The following is a 26,763-nucleotide window of genomic DNA, read 5'->3' on the forward strand; positions in this document are numbered from 1 at the left end:
TACCCATTTCACAGATTTGGAAAATAAAGCTTAGAGGGTATAGGGATCTTGGCTAAAGCCATACAATGAGTCAGTGAAGATGAATCCAGAACTGACTTCAGAACTGTAGCAATTAACCCCTGTACTCTACATTCTACTGCCTTTGTAAAGAATGAAAAGCCAAGAGACAGAGAAACAGTAAAGGAAGGATCCCTGAGGGATGTTTTCTACCACTGTCCTGAGCACAGTCAGAAAACCTCCATACTAAATCAGAAAAATAAACTCAACCACCCTCTGTTCCAAAGTGATACTTCATAAACTGCTTTAAGGGAGCACTGTGTTTTGAACCATTACCTTGAAACCCTTGGGGAAGTTTGGTGGAGAAGGGAGGGTGTATGCTGGGGGCAGTGGTAGGTGGTTGTAGCACTAAAGCAACACCAAACAAAAGAAAGTTCCTGGTCATTCCAAATCAGTAACAGTAACATAGTAGAGTGCATTGTATATTCATTGGACATACAATCATTCAAAAACATGCATTTATCAAAACATAAAGCAAACAAACAAACACACGCATACATAAGAAAGATGCAGAGAAAGAAAACAAAGCATTTACAACCTACAGGCAACCTGCCATCTCATCAAAAAGCGTAAGCACGAGTATGCATCCTCCATCTCAGCTCCCTCATGACCCCCACAGTGAGAGTTCTTTCTGAACTGAGGCAATTCCAGTGTTCAAAGATATGTATTTTTATACAACACAGTCCTAAATACAAACCGTCACCTTTATGCATGCACAAAAGCAAGGGCACCACTCACTCCAGGAGACTTGAAAGGTTTATTAAAGTTTACTTTGACTCTTGCTGGTTTTCTTATTACCAAAAAAAAAAAAAAAATTAAAACTCATCTCCCCTTGTGTATGATTGAACTCTCCCATATTTCCAACACATTTCAAAAGGTTATTGTGATTGCAAGTGTGGATTTCTTTTTAACTTAAGCTAGACACAATTACTTTAACGGTACCATAATTTGGCTTTCACATTCTCTCAAAATCATCAAAACAAAGTACTTGCAAAATGTTTGCTTCCCAGGTGTTTTCCAATAGATTCAATACTATTTGCCATGGTGCATAAACTGAATGAGAGTGGTTTGTGAAATATGGAATCAAGATGTTGCATACTTACCTCCAGAACTGAGTGCGGCTTTCTTTGTGCTCTGGAAAACACTTTCTATTTGGCTTCATTTTAGCAATAGTGAAAAAGATCAAAAAATGGAATGATATTATGAGAAGCACTTAATGGGGGAGCTCTGCAGACTGGTAGAAGATTATCACTTCTTTGGCTAAGTTCTGCAAATTTGTGTGGAACCAGGAGTCCTCTTTATGAGTAAGAATAGTTTATGAAGAACCTTTGCTTTTTTTAGTAGCTAATTCCTTTTTCTCATCAACAGGACACAATACAGCATATAATTAGATTTCATTATAACAAATTTTAATATACCATAGATCAAATGGTGTCCCCATAGCATAACTACTCATGACCAGATTCTAATAATATGCAAATTTAGCTAAGTGCATATTATTGGACTTTTGTCTAATAATGTTGGTCTTGATCCCCTGATATTCAGCTCCACAGTTTCATTAAGCAGTCAATTAGGAAAAGAGAGAAAAGCAGCACATATGTATTTCTTCTTTATTTTGGTAAAGGATTTTTTACTTTATCCGCTTATATTGATAAGACATGACACAGGAATAGGTGCTACAGGATTTACAAAAATACATTTGACACAGTCCCGGTAAGGCATAATCTCAGCAAATCCTTAATGGTTGGGGGCCCAGGCTCTGGAGTCAGACTGCATTTGTGCCCTGGTTCTACCACTTACTAGCTGGTTAAACATGGACAATTTACTTAACCTCTCTGTGCCTCTGTATTTTCTCCTGTTCATTGATGATAATGATAGTACCTATCCTATCATTGAGAATTTGATGAGATTAGTTCATGTAAGTGTCACACGTGTCCGTATAGAAGACCACCTAAACAGGCTTTGTGTGAGCAACAAGGCTGTTTATTCACTTGGGTGCAAGTGGGCTGAGTCCAAAAAGAGAGTCAGCGAAGGGAGATAGGAGAGGGGCAGCTTTATAGGACTGGGGTAGGCAGTGGAAAGTTACAGTTAGAGGTGGTTATCTATTTTTAGCAGAGGAGGAGGTCACAAGGTGCATGGTGGGGAGATCATAAGACTCATTGTCCAGAAGAAGAATGTCACAAGGTCGATTGATCAGCTGGGGCAGGGCAGCAACAAGTCATAATGGTGGAATGTCATAAGGCTGGTCAATCAGTGAAGGCAAGAGATGGCTGTTTCACTTCTTGTGTGGTTTTTCAGCTGCTCCAGACTTCCTGGCTCCTGCAGGCCATCTGGACATTATATGTGCAAGCCACAGGGGTTACAATGGCTGAGCTTCGACTCAGAGGCCTGAAATTCCTGTCTTTTTATTTATAAAATATAAGGTTATAAGAAAAGATAAAGAAAATATAAGTTCCTTCTGGGGATTATTGAGGTAGAGGTGATGTTTCTCAGGACTGCTTCAAGCGTGACCAGGGACTGCGTGGACACTTTAAAGAAAATTTTATAATGAGTTAGTCCAGTAAGTTTCGGGTCTAGGGCGCATTTTTATGTAGCTAATAAGGTGCCAGTTAGCATATTTTTGAGCTTGGAACTACCCTAATAAAATAAGTTCTCTAAAAACAGTAATCAGGCATATTAGCTTTTAATGTAGGTGGCGATGAGTTTTTAGGCCAAGGAAGGAATAATGTTTTACGTACCAAAGCCTTTCGTCCCCATTTTCCATCACATGAATAGGATTCCCCGTTGTTAAGCCAATGATCTATTATATTACCCTTTCCCCATAGGTGTGAGTGGTGGTCTGAATGGAAAAGCTCAATCGTTCTGAATACAGATCCTATTCAGGAGAGATAATAAGTAAAATAATCTTTGTCTCCTGGATTAAGGTGAGGAAGGATGAATTTTCCATGATCTAAAAACTACTTGCCCTGAGTTGGAAAAGACTGGTAGAGCAGGTTTTCAGAAGAGGAGTAGGTGGGGGTGATAGAGGAGAAAGAAAAATACTGGTCTTTTGGAGTGAGGGCTGGAATATTTGTGGGTGTGGAGGCATTTTCTATTTCTTTTGCTGTCCTGTTGGCATAGGCATTTCCTTTAGCAGTTAAGATCAGTTGGTTCCCGGTGTCCTTTACAATGAACGACCCCAGCCTTGACTGGCAGGAGAGCAGCCTTAAGAAGGGCCTTTATTAGAGAGGCATTGATAATGGAAGAGCCTTGTGTGGTGAGAAAACCTCTTTCAGCCCAAATGGCAGCATGGTTATGGAAGATGTAGAAAGCGTATTTGGAGTCACTATAAATGTTAATGTGCATTCCTTTGGCAAGAGAGAGCGCACAAGTTAAAGCAATCAGTTCAGCTTGTTGGGAAGTAGTGGAGGGAGGAAGTGCAGCAGCCTCGGTAATAGAGGTATGAGACACGACAGCATAACCAGCTTTAGCTGGCGAGATTTGTCTGGGTTTAGAGGAACTGCCATCAATAAACCAAGCATGGTCTGGGTTTGGGATTGGAAACATAGACATGTGAGGAAAGGGGGAAGATGCTCTGTGTATTAGGGAGATACAGTCATGTGGCTCAGGATTTACGTTGGGTGTTAAGTGAGAAGCTGGGTTGAAATCGGGTCCATGGGTAATATTTAGCACAATACCTGGTATATAAAAATTACCCAATAAATGTTAAAAGAGGGAAAGTAGGAATAGAGTTATTTTCAAGTTGAACTGGCAGAATGAGACCTACTTAAATGCAAATGAGACAGAATGGCAATGTATGCAAATGGGGCCACAGATAGTAGTGGATTCTGGAGTAGACTGGGAAGTTTTTATGGAGGCGATTTCCTCACAGGCTAGGATTTGCTTCTCAAAGTATGTCCAGTGACAGCACTGGCATCACTTGGAAGCTTGTTAGAAATGCAGACTGTCAGACCCTCTTCCAGACTTACTGAATTAGAATCTGCATTTCAACAAGATGTCCGAAAGTTTTGTCGTGCATAAAGTCGAAGAGTCCTTCTCTAGGACATATCTTGCTTCTTAAAATGTTCAGGCCTGCCATTATCTCCCACCATACACAGCAGCATTTACAAAAGAATAATTCTGGGGGCAGGGAGCCTACACTCCCAAAATTTCCCACTGCAAAAAAACTGTGAATGTGAAATTCTAACAGTTATATATTGGAAATATGATAGAACTGACAAAAATAAGTCAAATCATCTAAATAAAGCACGGAACATAAGCTATGATTCAATTACTATTTATGCCTAGACAGAGTAAAAATTACAAATATTTTTTCATCCAGACTGAAATGAAAACGAAGAAAATGTATGATCACTTTCTTTGGGAGGGATTGGACAGAAGTCCCTGGTACTCTCAGATTTACGAAAAGCATGCATGCCCCCAGAAGGCAATACCATTTCAGTTACATGTTTCCTTCTGAATATCCCTCCCCACCTCCACACACATACATACCAAACACCACCACAACATTTTGGTGGGTTGCACTGTATAACACTACACATTGCAGAGAAACAGACACACACACGTCAGCTTTATCCACAACTTCTCACTTTTTCTTTAAGCACCTGTTCAAATCTTGCATACTGGAGACACAGAATCTTTTATCTGGAATAATTTTTAGGAAATAGTGGACAAGAACAAAAGGGGAGAACTGATGGTGAAAATAATGATATCTGTCATTTATCCAATGCCTAGTTGTGCAAGATATCGCCCTAGAAGATTATCTATTACTTTTTAATTCTTGCAATAACCCTCTAAGACAAGGTATAAATTCTTTATTATTTCAACTGGGGAAATAAAAGCCTATGAAGTCAAATCTATTGCCATAGGCTATGTGCCTAAGAAGTAACATAACAGACTAGAACCCAGGTCTATCTTCTCCTTCCATCTGTCAGAATAAAAACATCTATGAATCCACTAGTCATCTTATTGAGGAATGGCTTCTAATTTGTAATTCAAATGCAATATTTTTTTCTCACTTTCCACTTCACATGATAAGTGGGGAAGTGGCAAAGGAATATTTTGAAGTCAGACTGAATTTAAGCTGTAGATGGTAAAGCACAGGATAATTTCCTCCTTGGTATTTGAGAAGTTCTTCATTTTAACCATCTGTTGCAGGTTGACAGATGGGTTGATATATGACAGAATAATGGGTCTTCAATTCTAGAAAGGCATAAGGAATGCTTAAAAAATAGCAGCTCTTTTCATGAACCTAACTGTGTAAATGCCGCTTGCTCATTTGCAAAAAAAAAAAAAAAAAAAAAAAAACTGGTGGGAGTGAGTGTGAAATATAGTCACAATCCTTCCCCCAAACAGAAAATTTTTCAGAATTGCCGAAGGTCAAATGCAGTAAAAATATGCCTATTCTAAAATCATGCCAGAATTTTCAAATTTAGTCACTTAAAAGGGCATACAAGGGAAAACCCATAAACAAAGAAAAAATAATAAAAACATATTTTTAAAAAACCTTCTTCCATCCCTATCCCCAGTCATTGAATTATCTTTATTATGAGTTTCTTGTATCCTTGAGAGAATTTAAGAAACATGCCAAAATTTGAGGCCTAATGATTTTTCCTTTAAGCGTCTCTGCTAAATGTAAAATGTCTTCCCTTTCTTCTTGTAGATTCAATGTGAGTGTGTGTGTGTGTATGTGTATGTGTGTGTGTGTATATATATATATATGAATTTACTAACAGCAGATATCTGGCTAGGCACTAGAGACACAGGTGATTAAGATAGTCCTATGCCCAAGGACCTTCAGTGCTTTTTGCAATGTAGCAATATGATCACAGCATTCCTTGATCACATTAACGGCTCCTTCTCCTACACAGAACTTCAAATGGCCCTGCATGTCTTTACACTGTCACCCAAGTTCTTTTCCAATCATGTATTGCAACCAAATGAAATATTCACACACGCACAAACTCCACCTATACCCTTAGATACCTAGGTATTGCCAAATAGGTTTGAAGCTCTACCTACAAAGAACCAGTAACTTAACACTTTAGGTTGGAAAAGTTTGGGCCATAATTATTTAACCTCAACGGAGTGATCCTATTTTCAAATTAATGTCAGAAACCACTTTGAAGGAAAAAAAAAAGTTATTTCAGTTGAATTCATGGTCAAATATCACTGGCCATGACCAAATGAGGCCATGTCACTTGACAACTGCACTGTCTTCACCATCATCATCACAATCTTTAATGCAACGACTAAAATATTCCAGTCTCCATGCTTAACATTTGTATTTAATTTTAATCCTCACAATGACCCTATAAGGGAAGGACTCCTGACCCATGTTACAGATTTGAATATTGAAGACCAGAGAACTTTAAAATCCATCATCAGGTTGACTTCTTCACTGCATTATTTCCAGCCACAGATACCAACTCTTCCATGTCCTTTCTGGGAGATTACCAGTAGTGTAGAATAGTAAGTTAATAATAGGATTATGTTTTCAAAGGAGTATTTGCCAGCCTGAATTTGTATCAGCAGTTTCTTCCCACCCTAATATTATATAATTCTGGAGGAGAAAGATGTGCAATTTTTTCTGGTTTTGGGGAAGGTGTTTGCAAAGAACGTAAAGCAAAGTTCAGAGAGGATCTTACTTGATTCAGAAGGTAGCACTTGAAAGACCTGCTAGCAATTGATTGATTGATCAATTATTGTTTTGTTTTATTTTTTAATTTGGAGATAGGGTATCCTTGAGGTAATTTAGGTATCCTTGAGGTAATTGTTGGATTACTTTGGAGCAGTGCCTATTCACAGGTGCAATCCTAGCGCACCATGGCCTCCAACTCCAGGCCTCAAGGGATCCTCCCGTCTCAGCTTCTTGAGTAGCTGGGACTACAGATAGGTGTAACTGCATCCATGCACAGTCATTTTCTCAAAATTTCTCAGTGTAGTTGCTTGAAAAAATTTCCCATAGAACATATCCATTTTCAAATATAGGTTGCTGGTGGGGTAAGTTCAACATACTTAGAAAAATTAAAAAATTAGTTTGAATTGTATAATATTTTAATTATCCATGCTTCTACTATCTGCCATTGTATAGAGAAAAAAAGGTGTTGTGTTATCTGTTTTTTTAAAAAATAAGTTTGTGTCTGTTTGTGTGATATCACATATATACATATATGACTGTCAATACACACATGTCTTGGAATTTACCTTCACAGATGGTTTGTACAGATACAAAAGAACAAATTGTGAGGAGGTAGTTTTATTCAGTTGATGAGAAAACATTGTAGTCCAGAGTATATGTGAAAGATGAAGTTCAAGTCTGGTTGCTTCTGACTCCAGTCTTCCACCGTGTCTCCTGTAAGCTACACTTCCTCCAGAAGTTTCATTTATATGCTGCCTGACATTTGGTGTTTTCCAGCTATGTTTATAATGTCCAGATGTTTTGTGTCGAGTATATAAGGCTAGTTGTTAATTAACTAAATCTTAGCATTTTCATCTAGCTGATTCAATGGCAGCCCCCAAAATATTTTGGAAGTGCTAAAAAAATGCATAAACATAAGAAAGATTGATATGGTATTCAATAAGCATTCCCAAATTTTCAGATTGACCTTTGACTAATTACACAAATTTATTCTTTTCCCAATAATTTTTAAGACATTCAGCCTGGTTTTAACAGTTGCCTCACCTCTGGTCTAGGATGTTGAGTTTGTTATTTATTTCCACACTTACTGATGGGTGTGTCAAAACCAATAACCAATTTTTTGGAAAGGATGCTATTTCCCATATGACATAGTAATTCATTTAGAAACACTCAACAACCCTCATTGCTTTCCTAAGCTTTCCTAGCAAATTGCTAGGGTACTAGGGTACAGAAAGGCAGGAGTACTCTTCTAAAAACATTTAATTGTGTGAATGGATCCACCCCAAATCTCTTCACCCCTAGGACTCAGCTTGTTTATCGCTTGTCTTTCTAAGAGGCATAGGGTTGCAGGTGGACAAGTATAGAGAGACAATAGTCTCAGCAGCCATGTGAGCCACCAAAATTCCCAAGAATCAAGCAGTCTTCTCCTCATGCTAATACCCACCTTTCCAGCAAATCGCCCAAGAAGTCTTTGGTCCTGGCCAACCTGGTATCAACATGCATTTTTCCTAGGAAAGGAACAAGCAGGTAGTAAAGAGGAGTCCAACACTCCCTCTAGATGTCAATTCGTAGGCCTTCCAGATAAGCCATTTTGTGTTGTATTTATTATTCAATGTGAGTCCTGAAGCTGCTGTGAGAACCATCCAAGGATGAAACCTAAAAAGATCCCGGATGCAACCACATCTGTGTCACTTTCTGTCTCCCTAGGCTGGTCAGTACTCCCCAGGTATTGATTTTTAAATTTCCAAAACACCAAATCCTTTTCCTACAAAGCTATTATCACTATATGCAATTATACATTCTTTTGTGATTAACAGCTCTCTCTTCTACCAGAATGAGTATAGGACCATGTCTATTTCTATTAACTACCATATTTCCAAGACCTAGCACCTAGTAGATTCTCAATAGAGATTTGCTAAATAAATGAGTAAACCCACCTAATGTATTTGGCCATCAAAACCCACTGGATAATGCCTATATACTTTTCTATATTGTATTTTTAGCTATAATATGTCGCTGAATTTCCTGTATCAAGACTAATTAATAGAGTGAACTTTCAGGAGCTGGGCTAAGCATTTTATTGCATTACTTCTTTTATCCTTGGCAAAAATACTAGGAAAATGTATCTCATTATTGCCCCTTTTTACAGTTGGAAAACTGAGGCTTTATTGGGTTCTAGGGCTACTTAGAAAGAATTGAGATTCGACTTCAGGACTGCCTGATCTCAAAACTGCAGACTTAACCACTATGTGATAATTCCTATTCTAAAAAGCTATATATAATAAGACCAACACAAAAAATTTTCAGTGAAGATCAAGCAGAATAATGAATGTAAAGGGCTTAGCACAGCACCTGACCCATAGTAAACATAGAATCAATAGAGCTGTTAATATTAATGCTACTACTAATACTATTAATTTATCTTGAACAGCTATTAATTTGCTAATGTTACTATTAACTTGCTTTGAAAGATTTGTGCTAGTTGTAATAAAAAGATTAGGCGGGATCAATGGAAAATTTAATCAGATTTTGAGGAGTGTTTTTAACATATGATTTACGATACTATTGCAGAAAGCTAGTAAAGACTTTGCATCTATTCGGAGTTCACCAAACAGCCAGGAATACCTCCCTCTTGCACCAAGATTATAAAATCAATTGCCTGTAACTGAAATAAAGAGAGAGATGCAGGGGATCTAAAAATCTTCTTTTCACAAGAAAAGTTAAAAACAAGAAATAGAAAGTATCTGTTCTACAGCTGAGCAACCACAGATTAATTGATAAAATTATCTGGGAGCAGTCTAGAAAAGAAAAAGTGCAGTATGTCAATCATAATAAAATATAACTTCGGGGAAAAAGCAATGAAACCCTACACTGATTCTCAAGCATCAGCCAGATTCTTCATGCATAAAACAAGATGATTGATTATTACCAAGGCCTTGTAACAGAAGAACATCAGCTTCCACTACATCTCTCTTTTTGCAAAATCCTGATTAATTGGCAGTGTGACAATAGTGTATCTTACAGTTCTTACATGAAGCGACTCAGGCAGTGTAGAGATTGGAAAGATATAGGCCACTGGAGGGAGGAGAACAGATCTCCCTTGGCTGGTCTCCCCCACTCTCTTCCATCTTTAGAACAGTACCCAGCCCATAGCAGGGAAGATAATAAAGTGTGAACAGATGACTGGGAAAAGAGACAGAAACAGCAATGGACAAACGAAAAAAATCAATGGGATTTGGAGTCAAACAGACCTGAGTTTGGTACCCAACCTCTCTACTTACTTAACTTCTCTGAGCCTTTCCTTCTTCATTTGTAAAATAGAAAACCTAACAGCTACTTTGCAGGGTTGCGGCGAAGATGAAATGAGGTGGAATAGATAAGGCATCATACCTTATTTATGGTAGAACTTCATTCAATACAATGAGGTTCACCTTCCAGTGAGGGACACAGACTTTGGAGCTTAACAAACCCTATGTTGCAACCAAAGTTTAGCAGCTTAGTAACTCTGAGATGTCTAGCAAATCACTTAATCTTTCTGAACCTTGACTTTCTCACCTGTAAAATACAGTCAATAATAGTCACCTCAAAGTGTCATTATGAGAATTAAACGAGTAACCCATGGAATGCACAGTGTATGATACACAGTAACAGATAAATGATAGCCATGTTTGTATCCCTGCTTAATTTTTGTTATGAACCTAAACAATCATGGCCTTCTAAAAGCAATTGTGTTTTTATAAGATTCAGAACATAGATTGTGGAGCCAAATTCCGTCAGTTGAAATCCTGGCTGTGCACCTTTCAAACTGGGTTTAAGTAATTTATCCCAACTATAAAATGGGATTACAATAGTACCTACCCCAAAAGGGTTGTTGGGAAATTAAAGAAGCAAATGTATGTAAAACTTCAATAACTGTTCTCTAAGTGTTGGCAACTGTCATCATCATCACCATTACCAACACCACCATTATCACTATCATCATTATCATCATGATCATCTCTTGAAGGTGTCACAAAATCATCTCCTTAGAAACTGCTGCCTCCCCAGTTGAAAATATAACAACAATGATATTAATTGAAATTTATTCCAGCTACAACATTGAAAATATAGGCAGCCTGGTTTTTTATGTCCCTTACCACTTCTGTGGGCCTCTTCCTGCAGAGAGCTCTGCCTGAGCTCAGAGAAAACCATGCTTGGAGGAGGCACAGAGACGCCCAGTAAGGGATAAATGTGGAGCCTCCAGCTCTTGGATGTCCGTAAGAAAAACTGAGGTAGGGTGTGAACCAGAGGTAATTCAGAGGCTCTTTTCCAAGTAAGTGTTTTGCAAATGAAGCAGCTGCTACCCAGAGTCCTTGGCTTATTAGACTGGAGATAACCATCAAAAAGACAAACAGGGTGGGAAGTCCTCATCCAAAATGGAAAAGCCCTAACTCACATGCCAGGCTCCTTGGAGCTGGCCATTTGCATATGATCAGAGACTTTCTGACTTCAATTTCTCCTCTCTAGTAAAGATAAGCAAACTTGATGACTTGACCACTTTTACCCCAGGAGAATTCCTTTTGCTTATTTAAAACACCAGGCCTGAGCAGAACTGGCATTCAGTGGGATCTAGAGCTCACCCAGCAGGTTTAAGCCACTTTGCCAGTGGATTTGTCACTAAAGATTACAAAGTCTAGGGGATTAGTGGGATTTGTCTAAGCACACTCAGTGTCAGGAAGAAGAGGAACTGGTCTCCTGGGACCAAAAACTCCAAATCTGGTCTAAACTCATTCCATTTACCTCCAGAAACTGAGTTTGTGTTCTTACTCATAACATGCAAAGAGTAGTAATACCTGCTTCATAGAGTTGTTGTAAAATAAATGGTGCACATAAAGCATTTTGCACGGTACCTAGTGTGTGATAAGTGCTTGATGGTAGTGGGACCTCTGAATCTTCTATTCCTCTCTTTTCTTTCTCCTCCTTTGTAGGAGAGAGGGAACTCTCTTCCTACTCTCAGACACTGCCACCACCTCCTCCTCCTCTGTTTTCTCTTCCTTCTCCCTTCTTCATGCTCCCCTCTCCTCACTCTCCTCGTCCCCAATTCCTTCCCCCTCCTTCTCTGCCCTTTCTTTACTTCCTTCACCTTCCTCCCCCTTCTCCTTCCCCTAATGCTCCCCCTTCCCCCTCCACTTTCTCTTCCATATCCTCCTCCTGTGTCCCCATCTCCCTTTTCCTCTTCCCTCTTCTGCTACTCCCCTCTCTCATCCTCCTTATTTCATCATCTACCAGCCACCAGCCTGCCACGTCTTATTAACAGAGTGGTCAAGCCAGCCTTTCCCCCTACACCTAACACAAAATGCAGCTCATGCTTGGCAGAATTGCCCCTGTGGGCCACCCACCTCCTTCTTTGGGATGCCAACACAGAAGGCCCAAGCCTCCCTTTGGTCACACTGATTTGCTTTCAGACCAGACCACTGAGGCAATGAATTGGGTGATCATATAAACCCAACTATGGGACTCTACAGGCCAAGAGGAATGTGGGAGGCATGCTGGCCTTGTCAAAGCTAAGCTGTGGGATGACTTAGCTTTGGACCATCTCAGACCAAACTACCAAAAGAAAGTGTGGCATCGTCCAAACAGGAAAATGGGTGTCACTGTCACTTGACCATGGATATAAATATGCTTCCATTTGTTAATTGTGGATTAGAACTATGCTTTCCAATAAGATAGCACTAGTAACATGTGGTTATTGAGCACTGAAATGTGGTTATTATGAGTTAAGATGTACTGTAAGTGTAAAATATACATCACATTTCAAAGACTTAGTACCATAAAAGTAAAATAGCATACTAATAATTTTAGATTGACTATATGAAATAATAATTTTGATGTATTGGGGTTTGTTATATTAATATGTAATATATTAATATAATTAATTGCATCGATTTCTCTCTTTAAATGTGGCTACTTTAAAGCTTAAAATTACACATGCAGCTCCTGTTTGTGGCTTGCATTAGATTTCTTCAGGCGTTCTCATTCCCTGATCTTACCACCAGGGCCACAATTATTATTCTTTAAATTAAGTCATTTTTAAAATTTAAATCAATGTGTTTTTGAATAAGACCCTGGACCACTGTTGAATATAGAAATCCAACATTATTTGACATAATTAGAAGACAAACATACATCAACGGAAAATGAACAGTGCTGTATTCTAGCTACATAGGTATACCATTGCTTACTTGAAGGATCTGAGCCTAGAGCCAGTTTTCTTTGACGAAAAAAATTAAAAGATTAGCACTTGTTAACTAAGCATTGAAAACAGTGTAGCACCCAACTGAGACTTTACTAGTCAGAGTGAAAGGAAATTGGGAAGGAGAATGCCTTTCTCCCTATGTAGGGATGGAGCTATATTGTCTATTGCTCTTTCCCACCAGGATAGGCAACCCAAACTTCAGAAAACCTGGGCATAATGAAAAATCACTCACTCAACAGGGAACCCAATGTCCTGAATTCAAATCTCAATTACTTGTGACAACTTGGACACATCACTGAATCTAGTTTCCTCATCTGTAAAATGGATATAATGATCTTCTCCCTCACACAGTTGTGAAGGTCATACGATCTTCGCTGAAAACTGTAGGTGCTCTCTGGAAGTCAGATGTCGTTATTACTAATACTTCAAATGAAATAATGAAACAATCCCATAAGTGGATGAAACAGAAACTTGTTCTATCTAGCTAGCCATTTTTCAGCTCCCTTCCAAGACAAGTCCAAAGCTCTGCCCCCAGCTGAGCAGCCATCTTGCTATTTGCTTTCTGTGTTTCCTGATCCATAGTGTCATTCTAAAATTATTGGAGGCTGAATTAGCAAAGTGATCCATTTACAGTGCAGATGAGAGTGACTCTCTGGACTGTCCACTTTCTAGTATAGCCTCTCAGTATAAAAGTGTCAGCAACAGAAATAAATAACAAAGTCATCAAGTAACCAAAACAGATAATAAAGTCATTGGATTAAAATATTGGTAATTTTACTAAAAGGTAGAAATTGCATATTTGTTTATTTTTTTATCAATATCCAGTGGATTTGCTTATGCCACTATTAGAAAGAGATGGAGACAGGTTTACCTGGTTCTGAAATGCTAAATTTTCTGTCACCAAAGATGACCCCCTTTTCTATACCCCAGAGTGATCCCAGACACCCAGATTCATACTATTAATTACATTTAGCAAAAAATATGTTTGCTTACAGCAACTTACGAGAAGTGAGGGCAACAAACTAAATGGAAACAAACCACCCAGCCAACATTAAACCAGTCTGCTTCCTTGATTGAGGAAGCTGTTTCTTGGTTCACTGAACAGATACTTAAAATATATTGCAGAAACATATCCAGGTTTCATGTCAAAGTTCTTTAGGTACCGAATGAGATGAATAGCTCAGAGCACATTTAAGAACCATGTAATAAACTATGGGCAAATAAATCACTTAATACTCTTAGTTGCAGTTTCTTCCTCTGCAATATAAGGCCAGTGATGCCCCCTCCGACTATTTTTGGGATTTTATGGGGACTACATAGAACACAAGTATAAGCGCAATTTGGAAACACTGAAGCACATTTTGAAGGGCAGCCTCTTCACTCTATGGGAATAAATAACACAAGAAAAGCGAGCAGAAAAGGTCTTCAAAGGCTTAATGTATGTATGATAACCTAGCAGTAAATGTTAAAATGTATCTTCCGTATCCACACTATCTCTGTTAGACAGACAGGGATCATATTTGTAAACAACTGGATTCTTGTTTGAACCATCAGAAGGAATTCAGTTCTCAAGTGTGAGCTGTTTACTTCTGATACTACTGAAGACAGTTTAAGGCAGATCATTACGTGGCATTAAATAACACAAATGAGAAAGCTATCCCACATTCGATTTAACTGCAAGCCTTCTGCTTAGGTCATGCTAGTACAGTCATGTACCCCATTATGGATGTTTTGGTCAACAATGGATCACCAACAATATGTGATGGTGGTCCCATTCGATTATAATGAAGCTGAAAAAGTCCTATCCCCTGGTAACATCATAGCCATCGTAATGTTATGGTAACATAATCACTCTATTTTAAACATTAATTTAGTGTAGTCTAATCATACAGAATTTAGAAAGTCTACAGTAGTGCACAGTAATGTCTGTCCTAAGCCTTCACATTCAACTTCCAGTGCTGCAAGCTCCATTCATGGTAAGTGCCCTATCCAAGTGTACTATTTTTTATCCTTTATACTATATTTTTACTGTACCTTTTCTATGTGTAGATGTGTTTAGATACACAAATACTTATCGACATCAAGTTACAATTGCTTGCAGTATCCAGAACATTCACATGCTGTACAGGTTTGTAGCCTGGAAGCATAGGTTATACCCCTTGGTGTCTCCATTTCCTCAGCTGTAAATGGGGTTAGGATTGGTGTCTATTTCATGGTGCAGTTGTCAGGATTAAATGAGTCAAAACATGTAAACCTGGAATAATACCTGACACATAATAAGCACTCAATAAATGTTACATATGAATAGATTATTTGAACAAATAAATCTAACATAGTTTTCTCCAATTTCCAATTGAAAAGTCTTCACATGACTATTCTTTTTTAAGTATAAGTCTATTTCTAATTATGATGAATATAAATAATGAAAACCATCATACTATAGGTAATGCTTTAAGGTGACTGTGGGCCCTAACAAATATGTAATATCAAGAGAACAGAGCCCATATTTTGCATTTTTTTAATCCTCTGTAAGACCTTTCTCAATACTCGCACATTACTCAAAAATTACTATTTGAAAAAAAGCATGAATGAATGAAGGTACCAGATTGAACATGAACAGAAAGTCATGATTTGACACAGTCAATCTGGTTATTTATTTGCCACTATTAGAAAGAGATCGAGACAGGTTTACCTGGTTCTGAAATGCTAAATTTTGTGTCACCAAAGATGACCCCCTTTTCTATACCCCAGGGTATTCTATACCCTATTCTATACCCCAGGGTATTCTATACCCTATTCTATACCCCAGGGTATTCCTCCAATTTCAAATTCAGAACCAACACTTGAGTTTCTTTATTCCAAATGTTTGTATTACTGTTGAAACAGCTGTAGATATGTATTTGTTTGCTTGTTTATACCTCTACCTCATCTCAGAAAGGCTCATAAGGACATTTAAAAACCAAGGTGTAATTGAATAAAAATGAAAAGTAAAAAGTAAAAAGAAGAAAGGGAAACAAAATAAGGAACCGGGTTAAAATACCCATGCCATCAAAACCCTATGAATGGGTCACACACTGGCCTTTAATTTTCTAGAGCCAGCATGAAAAAAGGTGAACTGGTGAGTTACATAATTCACAACAGCCACTGGATGGAGTGACTTGCAGAAGATTCAGCCACTCTTAGTGGTGAGACCCTCCAGAACATTCTCCACAAAGATCACACCTAACAAATGTCTGGCACAACAGCATCTTTAGAGTGTAAAAGTTCCCTCAGTGTAGATGATGGGATCATGATGAAAAGTAATTCAGCCACACCATGAGAGCAAGATAACAGAGCAAGTCAGGTGCACTATGCCCTCGGGCAGGAAACAAATGCATGCCAAATTTTCCACTTGAGGAGGTTATCATTAAGAGCAAAAGAGCAGCCTGTTTCTGTTGCCATATCAGATTTACTTTTTTTCTTTCCTGGTTGGTATTTTTATTATTTTAGGTGAGCAGTATGCAACATTTTTACTGTAATCAAACATATATATAGTCAATCTGAAAATTTTTTCTACTATGTTCTAATGGTCTCAATCTTAGTCTCTCCCACCTGCCACCCGATCCGAGTCATGAGGGAGGATGAGAGACGTAGCTCCCATCATCAGAGTCATGAGAGAGGATGTGAGATGTAACCCCTATCATCAGAAGTTTGGAGATGGTCTCTAAAACACTCATCCCATTAAATCCTAGAAATTTTGTTTGATATGGATAAAAGCTTTTTTCCCCTGCAAACAGCAGTTGATTTTCAGGGCCAGACACACCTAAATTTGAATTCTGTCTCTGCCACTTTCTATGTGTTACCTTATATCTGTGGGTTTCAACTTTCTCCTTTTTTTTTTTTTTTTTTTTTTTGAGACAGTGTCTCGCAGTGTCGCCCAGGCTGGGGTGCAGTGGTGCAATCTTGGCTCACTGCAAGCTCCGCCTCCCGGGTTCACTGCATTCTCCTGCCTCAGCCTCCTGAGTAGTTGGGACTACAGGTACCTGCCACAACGCCCGGCTGATTTTTTGTATTTTTAGTAGAGACGGGGTTTCACCGTGTTAGCCAGCATGGTCTCAATCTCCTGACCTCGTGATCTGCCCGCCTCGGCCTCCCAAAGTGCTGGGATTACAGACGTGAGCCACCGCGCCCGGCCTCAGCTTTCTCCTCTTTAAAATGGACATAAAAATACTGTCTAACATGATTATTGTAAGAATAATTTTATACAAAACCTCTCACCCATAGCAGGCACTCAAAAACATTACAGCTCTTATTGTCTTCCACTTAACATAGTTCCACATTGGTTAACACATTGGTTAACCAGTAACATATAACTAACACATTGGTTTGTTAAGTGAACAAATGGATGAATGAATGAGTGAACATTGCCATCCAAGAGTCTTAAACAATTAGCAGATGTGTCTACATGTTTGGAATCACAACTTGGTGGTTAAGAACTTGGACTCAGTATTCAGGTTGCCTGGGTTTGAATCCTGATGCCATCACGAATTATCTGTGAAGTCTCAGACAAGCTATTCAACTGTTCTCTATGTTAGTTTGACATCTGCAAATAGAATGATGTACCATTCCTTACAGGGATGTTAGGTGTGGGTTATAGAGTCCTTAGCATCGTTCCTGGGATATAGTAAGCATTTAATAAATATGACTATTTATATTTATTTTATAGAAAGATAAATATAATATCATAAAGCTTTCTTTTATTTGTTTTTCAAAATGTTTTCGCTGGTTCCAGTGCAATGGGATCTTAAATTTTTCCAAAAAGCAAACCAAATAGTTATATAAAGAAATCAACTTTTTTCTAGAACTCACATTTTCTTTTACCGTTTTCTCTTCTGGTTTGTTTCTGTAGGACTTCATTGTCACTGTAGTCTTTTCGTTCTTGTGGTTGGTGGGTTCATCAGCTTGGGCAAAAGGACTGTCTGACGTCAAAGTTGCAACAGATCCCAAGGAAGTATTGCTACTAATGTCAGCTTGCAAACAGCCATCCAACAAATGCATGGCTGTCCACAGCCCTGTTATGTCAAGCTTAAACACTTCTGTGGTAAGTACTTTTCATCTGTGCTTTACTGTTCATATCTTTGTTTGCCAGTCAAAATAATAAGAAAAACATCTCAGAAGTCATCTTGAAAATTGTTGCCTACAAAACTAGGCCAATCAAAAGGTGAGATAGTTTACCTCAGGTGCAGGATGATCACTTGGCCCTCAGGTGTTTTATTGTCAGAATCCATCATTTATAATGTTGCCAATTAAGGAGTTCTTAATAAGAACCCAGCAGGTATTGGCAGCTGCTGCTTGGGTAACAGTTCAGTTGAAACTCTAAGCCAGAAGCAAATATAAAATCTGAACACCGGCCGGACAAGGTGGCTCACGCCTATAATCCCAGCACTTTAGGAGGCCAAGGTGGGAGGATCACCTGAGGTCAGGAGTTCAAGACCAGCCTGGCCAACATGGTGAAACCCCATCTCTACTAAAAATACAAAAAAAAAAAAAAAGAAGAAGAAAAAGAAAAACTAGCCAGGCATGGTGACTCATGCCTGTAGTCCCAGCTGCTTGGAAGGCTGAGGCATGAGAATCACTTGAACCCAGGAGGTGGAGGTTGCAGTGAGCCGAGATCAGTCCACTGCATCCAAGCTTGGGTAACAGAGTGAGATTCGGTCTCAAAAAAAAAAAAAAAAAAAAAAATCTGAACTTTAAGGTTAAAGCCAGACAAACGTTAAAAGGAATAGTTGCGCGCATACAAGTTCCTGGGGAGAAAACACCGTTCAAGCCACATATAGTTAGAATACACCCAACTGATTAGAGAAAAATACACAGACCTAGTAGGGTAAAAAAAGAAATTCATAATGTAAAAAAGTGCTCATAATAGCTATGGTAATTTTTGAATTTTCTCCATGCTTCTGGTTTAGTTACTTTATAACGTTAGAAAAGCTGCACTGTATTAGTTGAACAAAGTCAAATGTTTTCACCAAGAGTATGGCTCTCACAAGAAAAAAGAAAATCTGACAGTTAGCAGGGACACCAAATTGGATTTTTCATTTATAAGTGTAAGAACTTGTATTATTCCAAAGAAAGAAGCTGTATCTGAGAAATACATAAGCTATAATGGCCGCAAAAAGCAGCAGTTATCGAAGAATAGAAGGCTCAGCAGTGTTTGCTGAAAGAACATCCTTTAGCACACCCTAGAAATAATTATCTTTGCTTCAAGATTAACCTGTGTTTCTACAGCTTTCTGAAATTCAATCTGGGAAGGCACTTAAGACGAGAAAAAGGGTTGCTACTGTGACTGGACTGTGATTTCTGCTTTGGTGAGATAGTAACCATGAAAATAAACGATGCATTAGGGTCTCACAATTATTTTTATTCATTGCTGACCACACTTGTAGATGAATACTTTGAGGTATACATTACTATATTTACTTATACCTTTGTAGTTTGTTTATAGACAGTATTTAATGAAAGCTATTACAACACTGATCTCAAAAATCTAACAGGACAAAGATAAAATTGCTTGATATGTTTATCAGTTTAATAATTAATCTCCCAATAAATTATGACATTCTGCATGTTTCTTCTAATTCCACTTCTGATATATCTAATAATTTTTAGACTAAAAGATAGAAATTATGAATGAAAAACATGTGATGTGTCTCCTAAAACCAAAATGAAGAATGAATTGAAACCAAATAATGTGATGTGTGTGAAAGGACAGGTCCAGTGGTGTTGTAGTGATGTATCCGTATCAGTTAACAGTCTTCCAGCTCCTAGTGACAGAAAACTCAATTCAAATTGGCTAAGGCAAACCAATCCTCATATCCCTAAAATCTGTTTTTGCAGTCCGCTTCTGGTACCAATGTTTGTATGCATCAGAATAATCAAAGCTGACTCTAGCTACAACAGGAAAAAAGTTTTTGGAAGGATATTAAGTAGCTCATACAACTTGATGAAACCTGAAGAAACAGGTTCTAGAAAGAGCAGAATCTAGAGCAGAATGAGTGTTCTAGATGTTCAGTACCAAATAACTGTTGCTTAGAGTTGCCGTTAGTGGAAAGTTTTACCTAACCTTGCATTGCTCTGCTCAAAATGCGAAGTACCAAGAGAGAGCTCAAGCCATTTGACTGAAACTTGGCTCTGCAAAGAAAATCAGATTTCTATTACCAAAAGCAGGGGAAAGGACATGAATCAACCAAAACATAATATTTTTATTACAAATTGTTTGGCTTCAAATCATATTGTGCTAGCTTATGCAAAAACTGAAAATAGTTGGAAAGACATTAAAAGTGTGTCTTCCCGGGGCAGAACCCAGCAGCCAAGAACTGGAAGACTGTCAGGAAGCTGGACAGTTCTCATCCTCCATCTCCCATCTCTCTTTCTTTCTGGGTCCCTGTCCCTTTCTGCATGTTTGTTCATTATTCTCTCTTTTCAGATGAAATTTCATTTCTTTTTTTTTTTTTTCCATCCACACAGCAGAAGATAGCCACTTTACAGTTTCTAAGTTTATATGTATTTTTTAAAGAAACAGCTTGGACTGAGCAAAAATCACTCAGGTCCAATTGCAAATTTCTGGTAGAGAGAATCTTTTTAGCCCACCTTAGGCCAGATGTCCACCTCAGTCTCATCAGTTATGAATAGAGGGTTTGGTGAATGTTGTAGTAGAAACATGGCTCAGAGAACACACTTTGCTGGGCAAACATAGGTTTTGGAGTAGGAACCAGACACGTACCACAATAAATGACTTCTACAAGTAAATGAATCAGGAAATAATAATCATATTCTCTACCTTGGTAACAAATTTACTATCTTCAAAGCACTTGGCACCTATAATTTTACAGTAACACTAAAATGTAGGTAAGATACCCAGATACTACAAATATTGGGAGCTGAGGTAAACTCTCTAATCCTTAGTTTTATCATCTGTAAAATGGGGATAACTATACAACAGACCTCAATACTGTTGAAAGAATTCAATGAGATAATCTATTAAAAAAATACTTAGCATCATGCCCAGCTTATGGCAAATGCTCAATACATGTCAACTGAAAACGGCTACTAAAATACGATCATTCTTAAACGTCATACAGTGTTAGAGCCTAAAGAGAGGAGGAAGAAATCGTTTTTAGCCTCTCAATTTCTTTCAAAGTTTCACTAAGCACAACTATTTTAGCCATAATTTCCACTTCTGCTTCTCCAGCTTCACTCCTAAAAATCTTAGTACATCTCTTTAGACAATCTAGATCTTGTCTTCCCATTTTTTGCATGTTATGTCGAGTGTCTTTCAATTTCTCTTTCTGTCGTCCCCAAGTCTGAGCTTGAATCAAATTCTTACCCCAATTTCAGTTGCAACAAAATGGCAAAAAGGAGTTCAAGGGCCCGAGTGCCCCTAAAATGTGCCAGCCAAGAGATCTGTGATGCTGGACTAAAAAAATGAGTACTCCTTAAATATGCCCATTGAAATGCCTAGTTTACCTTCTTACTTTTAAGTAGCATTTCCTTGATGTATAAGTTTTTCTTCAGCATCCCTTTTTTAAAAACCTAATAGTAACAGGTAAAAGAGAGAGATCAATAGATAGGAAATAGCTAAAATTATATCCCTGGACAGAGCCATGCCTGAAAAGATCCCTTGATAATTTTTCCTCCTCTTCCCTCCCCTCCCCTCCCCTCCCCTCCCCTCCCTTTTCCTCCCTTCCCCTCCCCTCCTGTCCTCTCCTCTCTCCTCTCTTCTCCTCTCCTCTCCTTTTCTTTCTTCCTTTCCTTTCATTTCCTTTTTTCTTTTTTTTTTTTTGAGACAGGGTTTTGCTGTGTCACCCAGGCGGGAGGTACAGTGGTGCAATCATAGCTCACTATAGCCTGGAACTCTTGGGCTCAACGGATACTGCTGCCTCAGCCTTCCAAGTACCCCTTCTGAGTACCTGGGACTACAGGCATGTGCTGCCATGCCCAGCTAAATTTTTTTTTTTTAAGAGACAAGGTCTTGCTATGTTTCCCAGGCTCTTCGATAATTTTTTTATACTCATATATTGACATATACTTATAAAGGTACAATTTAATCAAGATCCCCCTCTTAATGGAAAATATTCTGGTTACCACACACATGGTAAAATGGTCCTGTATGCAAATTACAGTTTTGTCAGTAGTTAACTGATTTATTTTGTTCGAGGAACGATTACACCTTATTTATGTTTTGTATCTCCCTCAGCAGGTAGCCTAGAGCATGGCACAAAATAGGTTCTCAATTAGTGTAAAAAAGAAGGAAAGAGGATGCAAGAGGAGAGAAGGAAGAAGGAGGGACGTCTGGATAAACCAGTGTTTAATTAGATCAGTTGGGGGTCTAGATACTTGATTTTGGCTATTGTCTCAAGAACATGGTCTCATTGTTTATGCCTCAGTTCAATGTATACTGCAGCAAAGAAAAAGAAAAAGTCTGCAAAATACAATTCACGGAAATATTTTAGAAAATGATTCAGAACATAGTTTACCTTTAGTAAGTATTTGCTAATGTGTCCAGCACTGTCTAGCTACTTTACACATACCCTCTTTAATCCTCCCACCTATCTTCCAAGAAAGGAATCCTTGTCTCCATTCCATACAAGAAACAAAACAAAAACAAAAATGAAGTCTACAGAATAAATGCCTTGTCCCAGGTAGCAGGTCAAGAAACTACAGTTCCCAGGGCACTTTGATTTCAAAGCCTATAGAGATTACTCTGAGACTAAGATTCCATTCATGTGCTGCTAAAATATTGAAATATTTTGATAGTCTCAGCTCCAAGTCTCTAAGGCCCAGCTTCTTGACTACACCAGTGTCCCCTCTGTCACCACTACTCACAAGCCACTATGGATCATCTCACTGTCCAGAAACCAAGGGATAAATTTTGATCCAGCAAAGGACTTCCAGCACCCTACTCCAGGACGGTGGCCACTGTCCAAGTCCATTTTGATTGGTCAGCATCGTGCTAGGGGGTGGTGACTAAATATATTTTAATGTTATCACAGCTTTGCATTATACTACTGTTACCTGTCTCCATTAGGGGGGTTATTAAAACAGACTGCCTGTGGTTAATTCCCAAGTCAATCAACCAGCCTTGGAAAAGGCTGCAGAACAAGCCATGGAATGAGGACATCTGTTTGGGCCTCATGCAACAGCAAACAGTTCTGCTTCCATCAAACCTTAGGCCCTGGGGAAGCAACACCCAGTCCTCTGACTCACCGACACCCTCCTGGAGAGTAGGAAGAATTTCCATAGGAAAGTTTCACATCCAGTTCTTATGAAAATATTTTGTATTTCTCTGAAACCTGCACTTTGTTCATAGTCTGGTTTCAGCACTCACTTATCCCTGTGAGAGGCACAGAAAGTGCAATTATTCAAAGAGTCAACCTCTCAATATGCTATCATGAATATGTTTATTTGCACATCACCTGTACCATTGCTTATCCTATATTTTTAATTGACTCACTTTCTTTATATGATTGCAATAAATGGAAAAGCAAAAGCAGTATCTCTAACCATAAAGAGAAGAAAGCCTTATAAATGAAAGCACCATTATTAAAGTGAAAATTCTCAGCCCTATGCCATCTGGAAATATCTTACACACCATGAAGGGTACTTTATTTGGAAAATAAATGATGCCTTAAGTAAGGGTTCCAGTTGTGGAGCCAGAACAGGGTTTGGATCCCAGATCTACTACTCAGCAAGCCACATGCCCTTAGACAAGATTTCCACATCTTTAATATGGGTATGACAATAGCAACTTTTTCTTAGACTGATTCTTAGACCAAGGGAATTGATACACAGAAAGCCCTTTATGTAGTGCCTGACATGTAGTGCATCTAATAAAGGTCAAATATTCTAAATGAAATACCAGTTCCAAATGGAAAACTTGGAAGAGGACTCAACATTAAAGTGAAAAGTGATCTTTTGTATTGTGAAGGAATTTCCAAAATGGAAAATTTTCTTGGGTTTTTGTCTAGTCTATCAATTCATTGGCTTTGATTCTCCTTCAGGTCTTTGGATTCTTGAACTTTATTCTCTGGGCTGGAAACATATGGTTTGTTTTCAAGGAGACCGGCTGGCATTCTTCAGGACAGAGATATCTTTCAGATCCGATGGAGAAGCACTCCAGCAGCTATAATCAAGGTGGTTACAACCAAGACAGCTATGGGTCAAGCAGTGGGTACAGTCAGCAGGCGAGTTTGGGGCCATCCTCAGATGAGTTTGGCCAACAGCCTACTGGCCCCACTTCCTTTACCAATCAGATTTAACAGAGTAGCATTTGCATTCTTCGGGAGATCACCTCACCACCATCCATTTCAGTGGCAGAAGAATTTTTTAAGAGTTTCAATCAATTATTAATGCAGAGAGTATTGAATGTAAATCAGAGATCTCTAGTCTTCATCAAGGCAGAAAGTCCTGGGTTGTGATAAATGACACTTAGAGATGAGATGACATGAGGAGATATATTATTCATCATAGATTGCTAATTGGAGAGTACCTTGTTATATATACAGATACTTTCATGGTCATTTTGTATGTGTGTTAAAGTAGTAGAAGTATTTTGTAGCTTAAAGTCTCTAGTATGTAATATGCATAAAGTAAATCGAATAGCACTGAGTTTTCTTATGCATTTTGATGTGAAAGATGTTATAATAATTTCTAGAAGACAATTTGGTATATCACAACATGCATGTCTTATTTTTTTTTTAGTTTTAGGTCTTATAGGACAATGAGTCTCTAAGTTATTTGTTTCAGAAAATTATTCTGTTTTTTTTTTATGTGATAAATCAATGCTCACATGATTTAAGTGCATGAATAAGCATTTTCTCACAAAATGAACATTTGAACTGTGTTTATGAAAATTTTCTGGTTTGCACCATGAATTTGTCAAGTGGATATTTATAGGAATATATTCACTACCTTGTATACTTTGCAGATTTGTCTCTCTGGCTTTACCCAAGTTCTGAATGCATTGTAATTAAGATTTGAGTTTTTCTTTTCCCCTATTGTTAGACATTTAGTGTTACATATGATAACTGCCCAACATTTATTCTATTTACTTAGCTAAATATTTGCATTCTTGTAACCTTCTATGGTGTTTTTGTGGCTCTTATCTTGTGGACCATAAATAACATGGCCCAATAATTCTTTGTCTTTATGGAGTGTTGTTTTCTTAGAATAATGGAGATGCAGATATAGATACCATAGTCAAGATATGCCTTGCTGAAGTATTTATTTATAAAGAATATTCTGTAGAACCTCTATTACCGGCTACACTTTTAAATCCTGTTTATTTGTAAAGCTAATATGTTCCTCAATGTAATTATTAAAAATTCTGAAGTCACAGCTAAACTTACTAATTCTGATTTGAGTGTAGCCCATAAATTAAAAATGGCTTCCATATGCCACTCTGTATCCCAAAGAGAGTTCTCATGAAATATTCTCCAGAATGTATTCATTATCAAGAAAATGCCAATCTTCACTTCCTCATTTTAACTCAGTTGAACACCAGGACCCAATAGAGAAGGCAAGCTGAGCATCTGTATTTCCAGATAAAAGTTGTTATTGATGTATAAACTCGTCGTGTGATTGGTGATGTTGGAAGCATTTTAGCACAAAACAGCCTTGTGTCTTAGATGATATCTGTAACCAGTTTCTGAATCCCGTTGGATAAAACCGTATTGTGATATCTATTTGACGTTAATAAAGTTATTGCATACAATGCTGGCTGGACAATGGACAATTACAACAGTAGAACCCGGTTGGCTTTAACAATGACAGAACAAACAAGGGTTAAATGCACAGTGCCTCCAATCTGTCACCCTGTCCTCATTTCATGAGCCCAGTGAGGTTCGTTCATTCATTCCACCATTCTAGGACTTCTTGTGCACCCGTCACTGTGCATGCCACTGGGAATGCAGTAATAAAAAGCAAAAACAGGCTGTATGTTAAGAAGCTTACACTCTATTAGGAGAGACGGGCATTAAAATAATCACACCCCTGGCGAGCGCCTGTAGTCCCAGCTACTTGGGAGGCTGAGGCAGGAGAATGGTGTAAACCCAGGAGGCGGAGCTTGCAGTGAGCTGAGATCCGGCCACTGCACTCCAGCCTGGGTGACAGAGCGAGACTCCGTCTCAAAAAAAAAAAAAAAAAAAAAAAAATCACACCCCAATTATGCTGAGTGCAACAAAGAGAGGCACAGGATTCCATAGGAACATCTATCAGAGAGGTTTGAACTAGTTAGGGAGAAGTCAAGAAGCTTCATGCCTGAAGACTACACATGGTTAAGCAAGGACAAGGTGGGAGAGATGCACGTCCCAGGCAGAGAACAGCCCGGCAAAGCTCTCTGATGGTAGGAGGCAGGAAAGATATGTAGAGTTGCCAGAGTTTAATGAACAAGAGGCTTTTCGGGAAGTGTGACTGCTGATGGGGACATGGGTGAAACCTGTCTGCAGGCCTAATCAGGAATTCTGTCTTTATCCTAAAGAAGCTAAGGGAAAGCAATGAAGGATTTTTGAGCAGGGGAGGGATGTGATGAGATTAGCATGTTGAAAGGATCTCAATGGCTACAGAATAGAGAGAGGATTAGAGGAGGACAAGCGAGAAAAACATCCTGATGATAAGGAAGTAGGCCTTAACTCCTAGCAACTAGGAGGCAGTAGGCTGGGAGTGGGAGGAGGGGATGTGGCATGAGTTCTCCCCACTCCCACTCCCACTCCCAATTCCCCCTAATATCCTGGGACAATGACTGGATTTGACTGCTTCCTTCAGCACTGTGCAGGAGAAGAAAGTGTCCTCTGCTTTA

The 26,763-nt window shown here is 38.5% G+C and overlaps 1 protein-coding gene across 2 annotated transcripts in view; it reads left to right on the forward strand.

Moving 5' to 3' along the window:
- The window catches only part of LOC105483272 (synaptoporin), a 331,537-nt gene extending 305,857 nt beyond the window's left edge, over positions 1-25,680 (forward strand). For both annotated transcript variants that reach the window (XM_011744053.2, XM_011744062.3), the window contains 2 exons: positions 17,821-18,012; positions 23,969-25,680. In XM_011744053.2, the coding sequence (XP_011742355.1) occupies positions 17,821-18,012; positions 23,969-24,226 (450 nt within the window). In that variant the 3' untranslated portion in view covers positions 24,227-25,680. The remainder of the gene's footprint in view (positions 1-17,820; positions 18,013-23,968) is intronic.
- Positions 25,681-26,763: the final 1,083 nt, after the last annotated feature.

Source organism: Macaca nemestrina, chromosome 2 (genome assembly GCF_043159975.1).
Source record: "Macaca nemestrina isolate mMacNem1 chromosome 2, mMacNem.hap1, whole genome shotgun sequence".
Classification (NCBI taxonomy): Eukaryota; Metazoa; Chordata; class Mammalia; order Primates; family Cercopithecidae; genus Macaca; species Macaca nemestrina.